This window comes from Columba livia, chromosome 11 (genome assembly GCF_036013475.1).
Source record: "Columba livia isolate bColLiv1 breed racing homer chromosome 11, bColLiv1.pat.W.v2, whole genome shotgun sequence".
NCBI classification, from domain to species: domain Eukaryota; kingdom Metazoa; phylum Chordata; class Aves; order Columbiformes; family Columbidae; genus Columba; species Columba livia.
This window is the reverse complement of record NC_088612.1, coordinates 19,521,314-19,536,636: the sequence shown is the minus strand read 5'-3', so window position 1 is coordinate 19,536,636 and position 15,323 is coordinate 19,521,314. Positions and strand designations below refer to the sequence as shown.

At 49.3% G+C, this 15,323-nt stretch overlaps 2 protein-coding genes across 3 annotated transcripts in view; one reads left to right on the top strand and one right to left on the bottom strand.

Annotated features, from left to right (window-relative positions):
• Positions 1-192: 192 nt before the first annotated feature.
• Positions 193-2,329, bottom strand: LOC102092807 (actin, cytoplasmic type 5). The gene is made up of 2 exons (XM_005515430.4): positions 2,171-2,329; positions 193-1,574 (listed from the first exon to the last, which is right to left on the bottom strand). Exon 2 carries the CDS (start codon positions 1,561-1,563, stop codon positions 433-435), a length of 1,131 nt encoding a protein of 376 aa, XP_005515487.1. The 5' UTR covers positions 1,564-1,574; positions 2,171-2,329; the 3' UTR covers positions 193-432.
• A 34-nt stretch (positions 2,330-2,363) lies between these two features.
• Positions 2,364-15,323, top strand: part of ARID3B (AT-rich interaction domain 3B) — a 31,798-nt gene continuing 18,838 nt past the window's right edge. For both annotated transcript variants that reach the window (XM_065077087.1, XM_065077086.1), the window contains exons 1-3: positions 2,364-2,502; positions 5,163-5,862; positions 14,317-14,388. In XM_065077087.1, the coding sequence (XP_064933159.1) occupies positions 5,269-5,862; positions 14,317-14,388 (666 nt within the window). In that variant the 5' untranslated portion in view covers positions 2,364-2,502; positions 5,163-5,268. The remainder of the gene's footprint in view (positions 2,503-5,162; positions 5,863-14,316; positions 14,389-15,323) is intronic.

Below are 15,323 nucleotides of genomic sequence, written 5' to 3'. Positions count from 1 at the left end.
AGTACATGTTTTTTAGAGCATTTACTCTAAATGTTGTGGGGTTTAAGGTTTATTTAACCCAAATTTGTTTTCTAGGGCTTAAACAGGCAGCTACAGGCTGGGTTAGAGCCCAAACCCATGTACTGCACAATAACTATTCAATGCAAGGAGACAGAGAGCACAGCTTGAAAGAAAGCAAAGTAAACTCTTACAGGTTTTTAAGCTTAGGAAGTTTATTTGTTTTCCTACAAAGGAGTCAGTTGTGACAAACCTAACAGTGACAAATCTGACCTTAGTGTCATCATCCTATCAGTGCTACACAGGGAGGGTGAACAAGCCCCAGAGAGCTGCAAGGAAGAGGAAAACTACAGCCTAACAGGCCATTAATTAAAACATAAAATAAGTAACAGTTGAACAATTCTGGTCCAAGGTGGAAGGCTGTTGGTGGCCACTCTAGAAGCACTTGCGATGGACAATGGAGGGGCCGGACTCATCGTACTCCTGCTTGCTGATCCACATCTGCTGGAAGGTGGAGAGAGACGCCAGGATGGAGCCCCCGATCCAGACAGAATATTTGCGCTCCGGCGGGGCAATGATTTTAATTTTCATCGTGCTGGGTGCCAGGGCCGTGATTTCCTTCTGCATCCTGTCAGCGATGCCAGGGTACATGGTGGTGCCCCCCGAGAGCACAGTGTTGGCGTACAGATCCTTGCGGATGTCCACGTCACACTTCATGATGGAGTTGAAGGTGGTCTCGTGGATGCCGCAGGACTCCATGCCCAGGAAGGAAGGCTGGAAGATGGACTCCGGGCATCGGAACCGCTCGTTCCCGATGGTGATCACCTGCCCGTCCGGCAGCTCATAGCTCTTCTCCAGAGAGGAGGAGGAGGCAGCCGTGGCCATCTCCTGCTCAAAGTCCAGAGCCACATAGCAGAGCTTCTCCTTGATGTCCCGCACGATCTCTCTCTCGGCTGTGGTGGTGAAGCTGTAGCCCCGTTCCGTGAGGATCTTCATGAGATAGTCGGTGAGGTCACGGCCGGCCAGGTCCAGGCGCAGGATGGCGTGGGGCAGCGCGTAGCCTTCGTAGATGGGCACAGTGTGGGTGACGCCATCCCCGGAGTCCATGACGATGCCGGTGGTGCGGCCAGAGGCATAGAGGGACAGGACGGCCTGGATGGCTACATACATGGCTGGGGTGTTGAAGGTCTCAAACATGATCTGGGTCATCTTCTCCCGGTTGGCCTTGGGGTTCAGGGGGGCTTCGGTGAGCAGGACAGGGTGCTCCTCTGGGGCAACGCGCAGCTCATTGTAGAAGGTGTGATGCCAGATCTTCTCCATGTCATCCCAGTTGGTGACGATGCCATGCTCAATGGGGTACTTCAGGGTGAGGATGCCCCTCTTGCTCTGGGCCTCATCCCCCACGTAGCTGTCCTTCTGCCCCATGCCCACCATGACCCCCTGGTGCCGGGGGCGCCCCACAATGGAGGGAAACACAGCACGGGGGGCATCATCCCCTGCAAAACCTGCCTTGCACATGCCCGAGCCATTGTCCACCACAAGTGCAGCGATCTCCTCGTCTGCCATGCTGAGCAGGCCTGAGGTGAGCAGGGACATGAGATGTCACCAAGGCACAAGGAACATTAGCAGCCCTGACACTTACCCCATGCACTAGAGACCTGGAAGGAGCTAATACACTAACAAGCAAGGGATCTGAGGTGAGAGGAGATACTAAGGAATCTTGAATGCTTGCCCCACAGAACCATCAAGGCCTGAGTAGAGACAGCAGGAACAATTAATACGTATTTATACCCCCCAAACACAAATGTATACGCAGCCCCTAAAAAGACAAAGAAAAATACAAGCACAGCCCCTTCAGAGCTCCTCCCCGAGAAGGACAAGCAAAAATCTCCCACCATAAACCACCCATAAAACATTTATTCCCCCCAAACGCAAACATACATGCAGTCCCTGAAGGATCAAGGAAAACACAAACGCAGACCCTTTGTAATTCGTTTCTAGAGATCCGAGAGAAACCTCCCACCACGCACTAGAGAAAACAAAGAAGCACCCAGACTAAAAGCACTTTCCCCTCTTCCCTCTAAATGCCCGAAGGGACAGCGGGGACCGCGAATCCTTCCCTAAAGGACCGTTTTATGGCGTTTATGGGTGCCAGGATGCCCCACGACCTCACCTGCGCTCTCCTCACCCCGCGGTGTCTTCTCAGCGACTACCAGGCCCAGCCCCACGCGCCGCCTCTTATAGCCCCGGAACCGGAAGCCGCCCCTCGCTTGACTATTTAATTGGCTCTCAGCCGCCTCTCAGCCACGCCCCCTTTTCAGTCGTTCCCGGGTCTGGGGGCGGTCGCTCCCGCCGAGCGGGCCGTACCCGGAAGTGGGGCGGGCGCTTCCGTTGCCGGGCACCGCCTCCGCCGCCCCGTTTCCGGTCGGGCTGAGGAGGGGCGGGGGGGGCCGGAGAGGGAGCGGAGCGGCTTCGCTGCGGGCGGAGCCCAGGCGGCCGCGCACGGTAACGGCCCCGCTGGGGACGGGGAAGCGATGCGGGGGGCACGGCGGACTGAGGAGGGAGGCGGGGGGCGACCGCTATGGGCGCCGGTAGCGGTTGAGGGACCAGTACCGAAGTCGGAGGGGACGGCCCGGAGCTCAGCGGCGGTGGGGCCGGTTGGGGGAGCGGGGTGGCCGCTGGGTACAGCCGCCCCCCCCCACCCCGTAGGTGCCCTTGGGGAGGGGGTGGGTGTTTTGGGGGTGGTTATGGGGCACGGAGGGTCCCCGGTCAAACCGGAGGGGTGGGGTTGTTTACCAGCCCGGGAGAGCTCCCCCCTCCTTGGAGCTGCGAGGCCCCGGCCGCTCCTTTAACTCTTTCAGGTGGTTTCCCCGTGTCGGTGCGTTTCCCTGGTCACGCTGCAAACAGAGCTCGTTAAAAAACGCAAACGGAGTTTAAAATGTTTTCTATTTTAATCAAAGTGCTCTGCCAGGGGTTCAGTGCCACGCAAAGGCTGCGCTGTGAGGGTTCCTGCATGTTAAACTTGAATCGTTTGGCTGCCTCGGCTGGGAGAGGCACAGAAAATAGGCAGATATTGGTGCTGAGGGGTAAAATGGAGGTGGAAACCTGGGCAGGTTTGGCTTTGGTCTAGTTGCAGCTGTTCTCTTAAACTCTGTCCTGATATCACGACTTCAGTACTTATTGTGAGCAGTGCATCTGTCTCCTCCCTGACTTAAAACTCGCTGTAAAGCCTCTTCCCAAGCACAATAATCACTGAGGGTGTGTTTGCTGTATCCAAAGTTCAGCTTTTTGGAGGCTCGTGAGGTTTGTGCTGCGCTCTGGTGACAAAAAAACCAGCAACCAACAAAAACCCCTCGGCAGCGGCGCGTAAATCCTGCCGTAACCTGTCACTCGCCATTGTACCTGCGCTCCGGGAAATACACGGGCGCTGCATACCAGGGGGCTGCTGCGCCCAAGGTGTGTTTGCTCGGCGTGTTAATCGAGTATTAGGTCATTTATTATCGTTAACGTCCCTGAGGCGTGTATTAACCGCGTGCCCTGCCGAATTCTGCCCTGAGCAGGAGAGGTAACACCTCACTGTGCCTCAGGTGCGACTACGAAGCGAGGTGTGGGTTCTCCAACGCCCAGCCCGTTGCGACATCCACACCAGTTCATTGTTGGTTTACTGGGCCAGATGGCGCCTTGTGCCTCCAGAAACCAAGCTAATACTCTTTTCGGCTGGCAGGTAACACGTTATTGCTCCTGACGTTCAAACCGCTAATCCACTTGATATTGTTTCATTCGCAAGCTAAAGCTGTGAGATGAAAATGCAAATACGTCGACCGGGCTTTTAGTTTTGGTGCCGGGCTGTTATTTAGCACAGGGAAGAGATTGCAGAGGAAAAATGAGATGGGCATCGTAGCTCGCAGGCACGTTGTACGAGAGGCGCGCTCTGACCACCTCAGAGGATACCTTGGAGATTCCAGAAGTTGTCTTTTCCCTTTTAAAACTGATATCTGGTAGGTTGTTTGTTGTTTTAGGGCAGAACTGCGTCCCTTTCGACAATGCGCGTTAGCAAAATAGTCTCTTTTTTTCAAGAGTGTGGCTTGAATAGCAGCGTGCTGGTTGTAAACAGGGTGGTGGGAGGTGGCCGGGAGGCTCCGGAGCTTGTTTGTAGTTGCCCTTTCCTTTGTTTCTCTAAGCTGACTGTATTTTGATATCAGTGAACCCTGAAGGGCAGCAAGTGAGATCTGCTTAAGCATCTTTTTACATTAAGAAAAGAAGGAAGCTAAGAACAGTCTTTGTCAGCAGGTCCGGTTTGTGACGGTCCAAAATACACGTGTGGTCTTGGACGGTTTGGGGAATTAAGGTGAATTCGCCTTTCTTGGGTTTAGTGTTTCTGACCGTGGTCTGTTCTGTGGGTCTTTGCTCAAGAGAAGGCGAGTGCTGGCTCAGCACGGGGTTGCTGCCGCTCGAGAAACGGAGAATTAGGGAAGCTCTCGGGTCCTTGGGCTGGGAAAATCAAAGGGAGGCCACGGCTTGGGATGTGCTGGTGACACTGGGAACCGGAGGCAGGAGTTGCTCGGTGCTCAGTCTGTTCTGGGCTGCACTGGTCTTTGCTTTACTCTTATCTCCCTCTCCCTGGAAAACAATAGCTAAATATAGTTGTTTATTTCAAGATAGGCGTACAAAGTGTAAAGAATTTAGTAGTGTAGTGAAAGCATAAAAGAATCGAGAGAGAACTGGTGTGTGGTAAATTCCTGCCCATTTTTTAATAGATATATGGTCAAGCTTCTCCTGGCTTATCTCCTTTTAAGGTAGTGGTTTCAGAAGCACGAAACCCTAGATGTTAAACCTAACATTTCAAAAGTAATTATTTAGGAAGCGTGGAAGGGTTCTGACACACAAAAAAAGATCTGCTGGGACAGCGGACAAAAGCAGGTCAGCTGCTGTCTTTGGGGTATACGAAACTGAGTTTATAGCAAATGTGTTCAGCTTGAAAATACAATTAAACAGTCTGAAAATTGAATGCAAGTTTGAGCCTGAGGCTGTTAAACATGAAGCTGATTGTTTCACGGTCTCCTGCACAGGAAAGAGTATTGGCTTTGCACTCTATTTATCCTCTTCCTGGGGAAAAGATGAAAGCATTTTATATTCATACAGCCAAATATTTGTCTATCTTTCAGATTCTGCCAATCTCCCAAGGTCGGGGCTTGAACCCTGCCAGATAAAGTCAAAAACCAACCTTCCCCCCCCCCCGCCCCTCTTTTTCCCAGCCATGCAAACTGCGGGATGAAGCTGGAAGCCGTGGTCGAGCAGCTGCAGAAGCAGCAGCAGAAGCAGCAGCCGCCTCTGCAGATGGATTCCCGGGAGAGGCAGCAGAGGCAGCTGCGGGAGGCCCAGCTGCTCTACACCCAACAGCTGGCCGTGCAGCAGGCCGTCCTGGCCGCCACATCTGGCAGGGCTTCGGGGGGCTCCGCCGGCGGGCCCTTGGCCAGAACCCCACCCGCAGCCGGGGCGAAGCGGGCGTTTGATCAGAGCAGCATGAATTCGGAGCCAGAAGAAGAAGAGGAGGATGAAGAGGAGGAGGAAGAAGAGGAGGAGGAAGAAGAAGAAGAAGAAGAAGGGGGTTTGGAAGGTGGCGAGCTCGAGGATGGCGCTGATGTGACTGCAAAAGAAAGCTGCTCCGCTCTGAAATATTTTCATGCTCCCAAAGTTGCCCATCACAACCAAAGAGTGGCCTCTACCTCAAACCCTCTCCCAGCCTCGGGGCACCAGCGGGGACAGCCGGGCAAAGAAGAACAGGGTAAAGACACTACGAAGCAACCGTACACTGGTTCCCCGTCTGGGCGGCAGAACTGGCGCTTGGATGAGCAGCTCAAACAGGTCAGTGTTAATATTACTTCCTTCTGCATAAAAATGACCATATTCAGTCAAACCGAGGATTTTTTCGTTCATGTTGCAAGCGCTGGCCATTTGACAGTGCTTTGCAAAGAGCGCGAGCGCAGGGCACATGCACAGTGATGCTTCCCTGCCGTGCTCTCCCAGGTTTATTCTTTTATAAAGACATTTCACAAGATTTGCTTTACAGATACAAATGATATAGAAACCCCGATCTGTAAGAACCTTTGTGGGGAGGATTGATCTTTGGTTCGTTTATCTTCTGTCTCGCTGCTGCTGGGCCATTCAGAATGGGACAGGCTGGTGTTATATTTATTTTTGGTGTGGACACTTGCCTGCTAATGTCTCACTCAAGTTATTTCACTATAACCCCTTTGTGTAAGACCTCCGGGATGCGTCGGCTTGGCCTGGATTTCGGGTTGGTGGTGTGTCCGTGCCCTCCCACTGATCCTGTGAGTAAGCAAAGCCACTTTGTTTTTCACGTGTGGGAAGGAAGGAGCTGACTTGCTACTGCTTTGTTTTGCTCAGAGGTGAATTTTGTTTGAATAAAGAGTTACTACTCCTTGACAGAGGATCAAGAATTCTTTTCTTTGTTTTAAGTGGGTGTTTCAGTGAGTGTAGCACTTGGGAGCTGTGTTGTTATGGAGCTCACTTGAGGAGACTTTCGGAGACATTGACAGTATTTATGTGTGTTGAAATTGAGCCGAAGGGTTGCATGGTTTAAATAAATAAAAAAAAAGTTGGACTTAATTCTTCTTTCCTACAAACATTAGCCTGAGTGTGAAGGGGGTTGGATTTGCTTCTGATAGAGTTCTCAGAGCTCAGAAACCTTGTATGGACAAAACCAGAGCTGTTTTCTCTTGCAAAAACTCAGTGAAATAAAAAGTAAAAGGGCTGGAGCTGTTTTGTGGGGGCTGATGAACCTTGGGCGTGTGCAAGTTTGCTGGGGGCACTCAGGGCAATCTCTCCCCTTGGCTGCTGATTGCATGCACAAGATGATTTATTTCTTTTCAGTTCAAGGAGGAGCTACTAAAGCTCAGCAAGCTTTATTCCATTTACCGTGGTCTGTGGGCTCCTGCAAACCGGGGCCAGTTTGGTGTTTCCACACCAGCGCGTGTGGCAATAATTCCACGAAGTTGTGACTATTGGTGCTATAAAACAGGCTGCCGACGCAGATACTCGGGACGCAGCAGACAGCCAGTTGCTGCTGTGTTTTCTCTGCACTTTCAAGAGGGGTTGGGTTGAAAAAGCAGTTGCTCAAGCTGGTGTAGGGAAGTGAGGTGGGTCTGGAGAAATTGCTTCACAATTTACTGGGTTGAACTTCCTCTTGCAGGTCCCTGGGTGGAGAATAGTAGCCAGGACTCTGGTGTTAGGGGGATCACTTATTTCTTTCAAAACGCCAACCACACAAAAAAAAACCCCACTTAGCGTTAGTCTTTGGCTGTCTTTATTTCTAGCGTGGCTGGCATTAACAAATATGTCATTGTGCTTTGCAGTCCTGGAGTATCTTGTGAGAGTCCTGTGAATCTTACTGAACTAATAGGCTTGATTCCTGGGTCGTGTGCCCTGTTCTGAGAAGATAAATGAGCATAAGCACGCCAGATCTGGGCTTAGCTGATGTGGAATAGCAAAAAAAAAAACCACCCTAAAAATACTGTTTAACAATTGGTGTACTGTGCGCTAATACTGATCTGGTCGCTTTGGCCCGATTCTGCAGCGTTTCAGCAGGAAACATCAAGTATTTTGGTAGCAGGTTGCAGCTGAGTCTGATTTCAGGCCAACTTCTGGAAGGCAAAGAGCACAAAGCTTCACCAAGGAAGCAAAATGAAAAGAAAGACCCTTTTGCTGCTGTGTTAAACTGTTTCCCTGCTGGGCAGGCAGCCAGTGAAAACCAGAAAGGAGCTGGAGAAATTAATGCACGTGAAGTTAAGCAGTGGATTTTGAGGGAATATCAGGGACGCGCTTGTGCTACAAGAGTTCTGGATGGTGGGAAAGCTTGGCAGAAAGTGAGCAGGTTCACATGTTGTCCCAAAATACTGTCTTCTGTTACTATTATTGAAGTTAGTTCTGGCCTAACTGGTCTGCCCGGGCGAGACGTGGCTTATCCTTGTAGCCGTGCTGCTGAACAGTGTTATGTGATGTGCTCAAAAGGCCACATCGAAGTGCCCAATATGAGCGTTGCCGGTGCGGTATATTCACCTTGAGGAGGGTAAATATTGCAGAGCAACTTGTTTGCAGTCGCCGGTGCAGTCGGCATACCGGGGAGTAAAAATTTAACAGCGCTAGATCAGTTCAGAGCCGGAGCGGAGGAAATGGGCTTGGGGCTTAAATACAGAAGTGCCTGCGTTCTCTGGGTTGGTTTTGAAATGATTCCTCAGCTTGTCTTTTTTTTAGCTTGTCGAGGTGGAGGGTAATAACCAGTGAGAATACGCTGCTTCCAGCGAGCGCTGCTCGGGGAGTATTTGTGGTATGCAATAATGGCTCTCGCTTGCGGAAGAGGGGGGAAAAAAGTCACTTCTTCTTTCAAGTGTGGATTGTTCTTCTAAAAGTGACGCCCTTGGAGAAGAATGTATCTTGAAAGCGTAATGTTGAGGTTGCCTGGAAGGTGTGTGGCCTGAAGATAGCAAAAAGGTGGCAACCACCAGCAAAGATGAAGCCCTGTTCTGTTTGGTCCTGGACGGCCAAGTGAATAATTGTAGAACAAGCTGGTGGACAAAAGAACTTGTGACAGGGGCGGGGGGAATCCTGCCGGCACAAAACAGCCAGGGAGGGGAGTTGCTTGTCAGGGAGTTGTGGTCCCCAAAGACGAGCCGGGAGGGGGGTTGTGCTCAGCTTGTTCACTCGGACTCGCTCGAGTCCCCTGCAAATCCATGGTGGCTCCGAAAGGCCGTTTGGGGCTGCCTGTCTTGGAAGAAAAATGAGCTTTTTAATTCCACTGGTGAAAATGTTGCTTTTAGCAGATGCGGGTTCGCGTCCCGTGGGTTCTCGCATTGCTCAGCGGTGGCTCCGGTTACCAGGGAGAGCAGGACCACTTCTTGCTCCCTTCCTGCTCAAAATCGGTGTCCAGCACTAACATGAGCAACGTGTCAGGCGCCTACTGCAGTGCGCACGTTACTACACGCATTCCTTCGCGGAATGTAAAAATAAAGCCGAGCTTTTCAGGCATCAGCTGATACTTAATGCCGCCTTAAATCGCAGCAAGGTAAGTCTGCATCCAGCAGCTGTCTGACATTCGGAGAAAGGCTTGTGCTCTGGTTTTTGGGGATGTCTCATGTTAGGTTCTCAGAAATCACCAGCCAGTCCTGAAAATCCTGACCTAAACTTTTACAAAGGTCACGGTGTTTATTAAGATAAGTCAGCTTAAAATAATTACTTTGCTTTTGCTCTAGGGTCTAGGAATGAGTGGCTGAGATTCCATAACCTTAAGTATGTGCCTCAAGTGTTATGGGTACTGAGGTATCGTTCGGGAGATATTCATTAATCCAGAGGGGTGAAGGTCCCAGGAATAAAATGAAGTTGCATTTCACATGGTGCATTTTTTGCCTCCTAGTTATTTCAGATATCCAGGACCCAATTCAAGGGTTAGGTTTTTAATTCCTTGTGTGGGTCACTGGTATTTTTCTGTTGTAGCGGGAGGACAATTCTTCATTAATAGGTATTTAAGTTCTCTTTTGCCAAAAGCTGTTTTCCATAAGAACAGGTCTGAATTATTAAAGTGCCAATTGCTGCTGCTTCTGAATTCAGGGCTTAGGTTTGTTTTGATGAAGTTTTCACCCCTGTGACAGTCATAGGAGTTCATGCTGATACCTAAATTAAAGTGGCTGGACCAGAGCATGATCTTGGTAATAAGGGCCCCTTTTTGTTTAATATAACCAATAACGTATGGGAGAAGACAACAGCGAAACCGGTTGTGATAATGACCCTAGGCAGCAGCCTGCAAACAGCTTGTATTTTGACATCAGAGAATTCCCCCAGATCTTCATCTCGAAGAGCAATTCCATAGGCTTCATCAAGGTTGTGCTATATCTGGAGGCAAAGGAGCAGAGCGAGGAGCTCGTTAATATCCCAGGGAAGACACAGATTATTTTAGTGTTTGTTCGACTGCTAGATTTATCTTTAGGAATGGCTGCAGCTTGTCTCCTTTGGTGCCAGTGTATAGAAATTCTAACACTGGAGAGCGGTAGGTGCAAAGACCTCCAATGTGTCGTGTTCTTACACTTGTGTTTTTCTCACTTCAGGGTAAATCTGCAACTCATGTCGCGGTGAGAATTTCTCTTGCCGCAGCTATATAGCACTGCGCAAATCTTGTCCCGTACGTTTTAGCCAACTCCTCGGACTATTTGTGAATAGGAGTCATTCACAGAGTCCAGCTTTTCCTTACGGATAAGGAAGCAGACTCCTGTTTTGCAAAGAATTGCGTTGGTGCTGCAGTCACTAGGTCGTGGGAGCACATTAAAGAAAATACGTAATAAAAAGAGGTAATTAATCTGTTAACTTCAGTCCATTCTTTTCCTCGCCTTCCCCTCCCTGCCATTCCTGAAATCACTAAAATGTTTTCAGCCCCCGTCTTTGAAGCTCGTGGATGTTGAATCGAGCTCTGTTATTAGCGGGACTGGGCAGGGTTTATTCTGATTTCAGCGGAGCTTTACCAGGCAGCTTGTGCACGCAGTAATTATAACTTGGTTTCTCCATGCTTGAGAACTTGCAGCTCAGGGCAGTACTCCTGATCTTATCAGCGTTTTGTAGTACAACAGTTTTCTTTATAATAGCATCTGTTTCACTTCCTAAGGCTTAACTCTACCCACAAAAGGAATTTCTGTGGATTCCCTGATAATCCTGAAATTGCTGCCCCTGTACCTTTTCATTGACTCGGCGCTTTCAGTTAACCCACGGGGTAGGGGAGGAGCTTTATTTTAACATTTAACCTAGTCCCTAAGTGGATATTTCAACAGATTTCTGGCCTAAAACCTCTGTCAAAACTGCGGGTTTGCGGTAAGGAGGCGCAGAATGAGTTTCAGTTTTGTGCCAGGAGGTTTTTTTTCCTCTTTTCTTTTACATATTAAAGCTTCAGTGGGTTCTCTCCAGTTGAGACTTTGCCATTTGAATACAACTTTGCAGGCTGATGAAAAACCTCATGGGGCTTTCAGCTCAAAATGCTGAGAAGGGGGAATGACCTGGAAAAGGAGCATTTCCAAATGTGTTTGCACACGAACTGTGATTTGTATAGGAGGAGACCATGAGCTGCAGTTCTGTTGGCCTTAATAATTCGCTTTTTTTATTGAGCACAGAGGTTTGATTCGTTCTCTAGTCCCTGGGAGGGACAGTAATATTTGAGAGGTAGGTGTCCCGCAGGGAGGGCTCGAGGCTGCTTGTTTTACAAGGTTTTTGTCCTCAAAAGAATGGGCTGGACGGAGCAGGAAAAGCATTTGTCATCTCCTTTTCTGTCTGCTTGGCAACTCAGGGTTAACTCCGGCTTTTTGAATGTGGGATTGGAAACCAAAATTGCTCTGGACATCTGAGCTTTCCCCTCTAATAAGATATTCCAGGTGGTTAGGGAGTAATCCTAAAATAGCTCCAGATATAATTGCCTGTGCAACCTCACAGGGAAAGAGGGGTCTGGGGGGGCTCTGGTGGCCCCCGAGGTGTGTCTGTGGCCTGGGGAAGGTGAGCAGCCCTTCCCAACACCTCTTGCTTTGCATTGGGGGCTCAAGCACAGCCCGTGCCACTTCTACCACCTTCTTTCTGCGAGAAACCGGAGAAATTCCTGCCCGTTTGTCGAACATCAGCAAATTCCCTCGATGCGAAGGGTGGAGGGAGAGGCAGGACTCTCCCCAGAGAACGCCCCACCTCTCTGAACAGTGGGGTTTTTTCCTTCCTGTTACTATTGCCTGACTTATACAAAGGTCTTTTAATGACTTGTGAGGATATATTGATTTCTCAGGTTCCTGCTGTTCGTGCGGAGGAGGGCATCTCAGCGGAGGGTAACTTTGTTTTCCAAGGAGGAATGGAAAGGAAGCTTGATACCAAAGCTCCCGCTGAGCTCTCTTGCTGTGCAAAATGTAGTTTATTCTGGATACAGAGCACCTTGTGCTTCAGTGGGGCTCTTTACTCGATTTACCTGTTCCCCTTGTGCTCGGGTCGCTGCTCTGACCGCTGCCAGTGTTTGATATGCTCGGTTGTAGCCTTGGCACGGACCCAGAGGTTTTTTGGTGAGCAGAATCGTCCCTCAAGATCAAAGCTGAAGCCTGGGAAAGTGCCTGTTGGTGCTCGTACTCTGGTCTCTGAATAAATAAGGCTTTATTTCCCCGACTGCTGAGCTGACATTTCATGCTAACCCGAGACTTTGCTACCCAAACCAAACCTGTGCTGGTGTCTCTGCGGCCCAGTTCCAGTGCAGCCGTGCTGGTTTACACCCAGCTCTCCTCTTATCTCTTCTGAAAGCTTAATGTGGGGAGCGGTAACTGGCTTTAAACCTTTCCAGGAGGAAATGCTCATGCTGGCGGCTGTCTCTCACCTCGGATCACTGCGTGTCACACCAGGTGATGTCCAGCTCTGCCAGTTTTCTGGACAGATGGTAAAACACTGATGGCTTTAAGCTCCTTTTCACTTGCTGGCTGTGGGGAAACATTAGTTCTCTGTTCTTGAGCATCTCAGGATGGAGGTGCAGAAAGTAGGGTGCACGTATTCTGCTGGTGTCAAACCTTCATCTTGTTCTTGTCTAATTAACCTTTTTCACTTTGAGCAGAACAAGTAAAATCACTTCTAAAGAGTCTTTAACCCCATACGGAGTTTTGTTCCTGAAGATTTTGCCAAGTTCGAACCCACTGGCGACAGAGAATTGTCTGCTTTAAGCCCTCTTCTCTGTCTTGTCCCTGTCCTCAAATGCAGTGGAATAAGCTCTCAGTGTGACCAGAGTTTCTCTGAAAGCAAGTGTTTTTCTTCTTGGAGCACCTAGTTTAACACCAGTTTTGCCCTCTGGATTTATGACCAAGGACAAACTCTGGAGGAAAGCAGCTCAGCCCTCTGCAAATCATTTTGCCGCGGAGTTTGTAAAGCTGAGGATGGGGAATAGCTGCTGCCTTCCAAAGAGACTCTCTCGTATTGTGACTGTTCACGTGGGTTTGTTGATCCCAGGTAACGATCCGGTGGGGTTTTAGGAGCAGCTGGATGTTACCATAATTAGCAAAAAAACCGTGGTTTTAATCTCCGCTAGCAAAGGACACCCAGATGAATCCTCCTGTGAAGGAAACTGGTCTTCAGATCTTTTTCCTAGAGAGGGCTGGGAATTGATCTGCTGTAATAAACAGCTGACATAACAGAAGTGGCAATAATCCCCCATTAAATATCTTTCAGTTGATGGGACTCACTGGATAATTGACTTTCCAGCAGGAATTACTGGCTCAAACTAAATCAGCAGGCATTAGGGCAGCTCACTGCAGGGTTTTTGAAAGGGGGAAATGTAGCTTTGCCTGGCCGTGACAAGGGCTATTCATCTTTCTAATTCGATGGACGTGTCACGACCAGATGACTCCAAGATTTCAGATATTGGAGCACCTCCCTAATTCACGTGCTTTATTTGTGGCGTGCTGAAACCTCTGGCTATCTTCTGTGCTTTTCTGCGTGTTTCTTTCCTCGAGTGACTCCAGAGCACTTGTTACACTGAAGCTTTATGAGTTTTATGGTTTAAAGATGCTTGAAGATACTTCAGGATCATTCTCCTGGTCCCGCTGCTCCCAGAGGCTGCCTCTGCTGATTTCCAGACCTGGTGATCATTTCAGGATGATGATTTCCCAAGGAGAATAAGCCTAACTAGCGTAATCCTTTTAATGTCTAAGAAGAATGAACCTTTAATCCAGCAAAGCTGAGCTTTCCATTTCTGTGGGGAGAATTCACATCCAGTAGCTTCTGGGAGTAAGGGCTCTGGCTTGGCAAGAAGCTTTCCAGTGGGATTATTAATATTTCCTTCTTTCTTCAGGATACTCTGGTTTCGTAGGCAAGCGAGGGGAGGACAGGAGGACATTTCCGAGTGCGTTTGGTGTCACCTGGCGTACAGAAGGAAGGAAGCCTGGCTGACACCCGCAGCTTTCACCGGGGCCTCGAGGATGTGCCCTTGGTTAAAAGACGGACGTGGAGAGCAAAAGCAGCACCATTGTGTTTAGGTGTTGAACCTTATTACAGCCGAAGGTGTTGAGCGCTTTCCTCTAGAATGGTTTTCCCTGGCACCAAGACAGTTTTTCGAGATGCTTTTCTGGCAGAGATCCCGGGGAAGTGTGCCGTGACAAACGTCCCAATGTCCCCCATCTTTCTAGTCTTCTTGGTCTCAGCCCTCAGCTGCTTTTACACGTTTGTGCCCAAAAAGGCACGTTTGCGAGTTCTCTGGGGTTTTCCACCGAGCCTTTCCCTGGCCATCCTTTCACCCTTTCGTTTTTGTCTCCCCAGAACGGCACCGTGACCTGGAGCGATGAAGGCGATGGATGCCGAGGAAGAGAAATTTCACGAGACTTTGCCAAGGTCAGTCTGATCCTGGGGATTTTGGGGAACAAGGTAACCTTGGGGTATTTTTCCCCTGATCAGAGGGTGACTCTGGAGCCCTCGCTATTCCTTTGCCTTTGGTCACTGGAATGTAGTTGGAACTAAGACTTAATAACCAGACTTCTGACATTTAAAAACTTTGTCAATACTTTCTCCAGCTGGGAGAAGAGTATTTGTTTCTTGGACCTGCTTAGCGCTGTGTTCGTGGATCAGAATGTGGCAGCTGCGTGTCACATCAGCCAGAGGAATTCATTTTAAACCCTTTCTGAAAGGGTGCAGCTAATTGCTCTGCAAATACACTGGTGTGTTTTCTTCCCAGAGCTCAGCGTGTGAGAAAGTGCCAAGTTCCACAGGAAATGAGCCCAAAATGCTCACAGCACCTACAGAGAGGCTGAAATACGTATTTCCCAGTGAATCTTTGGTTTTTAGTTGAGCACGAGTGTAGCTACAACCAGAAAAAATTCCCTGTAGCGATGCAGGGTTTTTCCTCAATGCAGTCGAGAGAAGGAATTGAATTCTGCGTTGTGTACAGCGTTGGGTCTTGTTCTATACCTTCCTGTACCTCTGAGAGCAGCTGACTTCAGCCCTTTCAACCTGTCACGTTGTGACCTCTCAGGATTCTTGATAGGTGAAAATTAGATTTCTATTCAAGAGGTAGTTGTAAGATGACACTCATGCCTTTCCTTCTGAAAAATCAGTGGGTAATGCTAGCACACAGTGCCTCTCCTTTGGAATGAGGTGCCTATGAAGCTTTGTTTTAAACGCTTGGGTTCTTAAGCCTTTTATTTCTGCAGCAAATTCGTTTCTGATACTTTTCAAGGCTTTCTGCTTATTTTAGAGGGGCCTTTCCTGCCAGGCATTAGTACTTAGAGGAAAGCTCTATCCTTTCATCTCCTTCTTCAAGGGACTTGGAG

Bases quoted from the DNA above. Each gene is read 5' to 3' on its own strand.
- LOC102092807 (XM_005515430.4), bottom strand. From the start codon at position 1,563: ATGGCAGACGAGGAGATCGCTGCACTTGTGGTGGACAATGGCTCGGGC.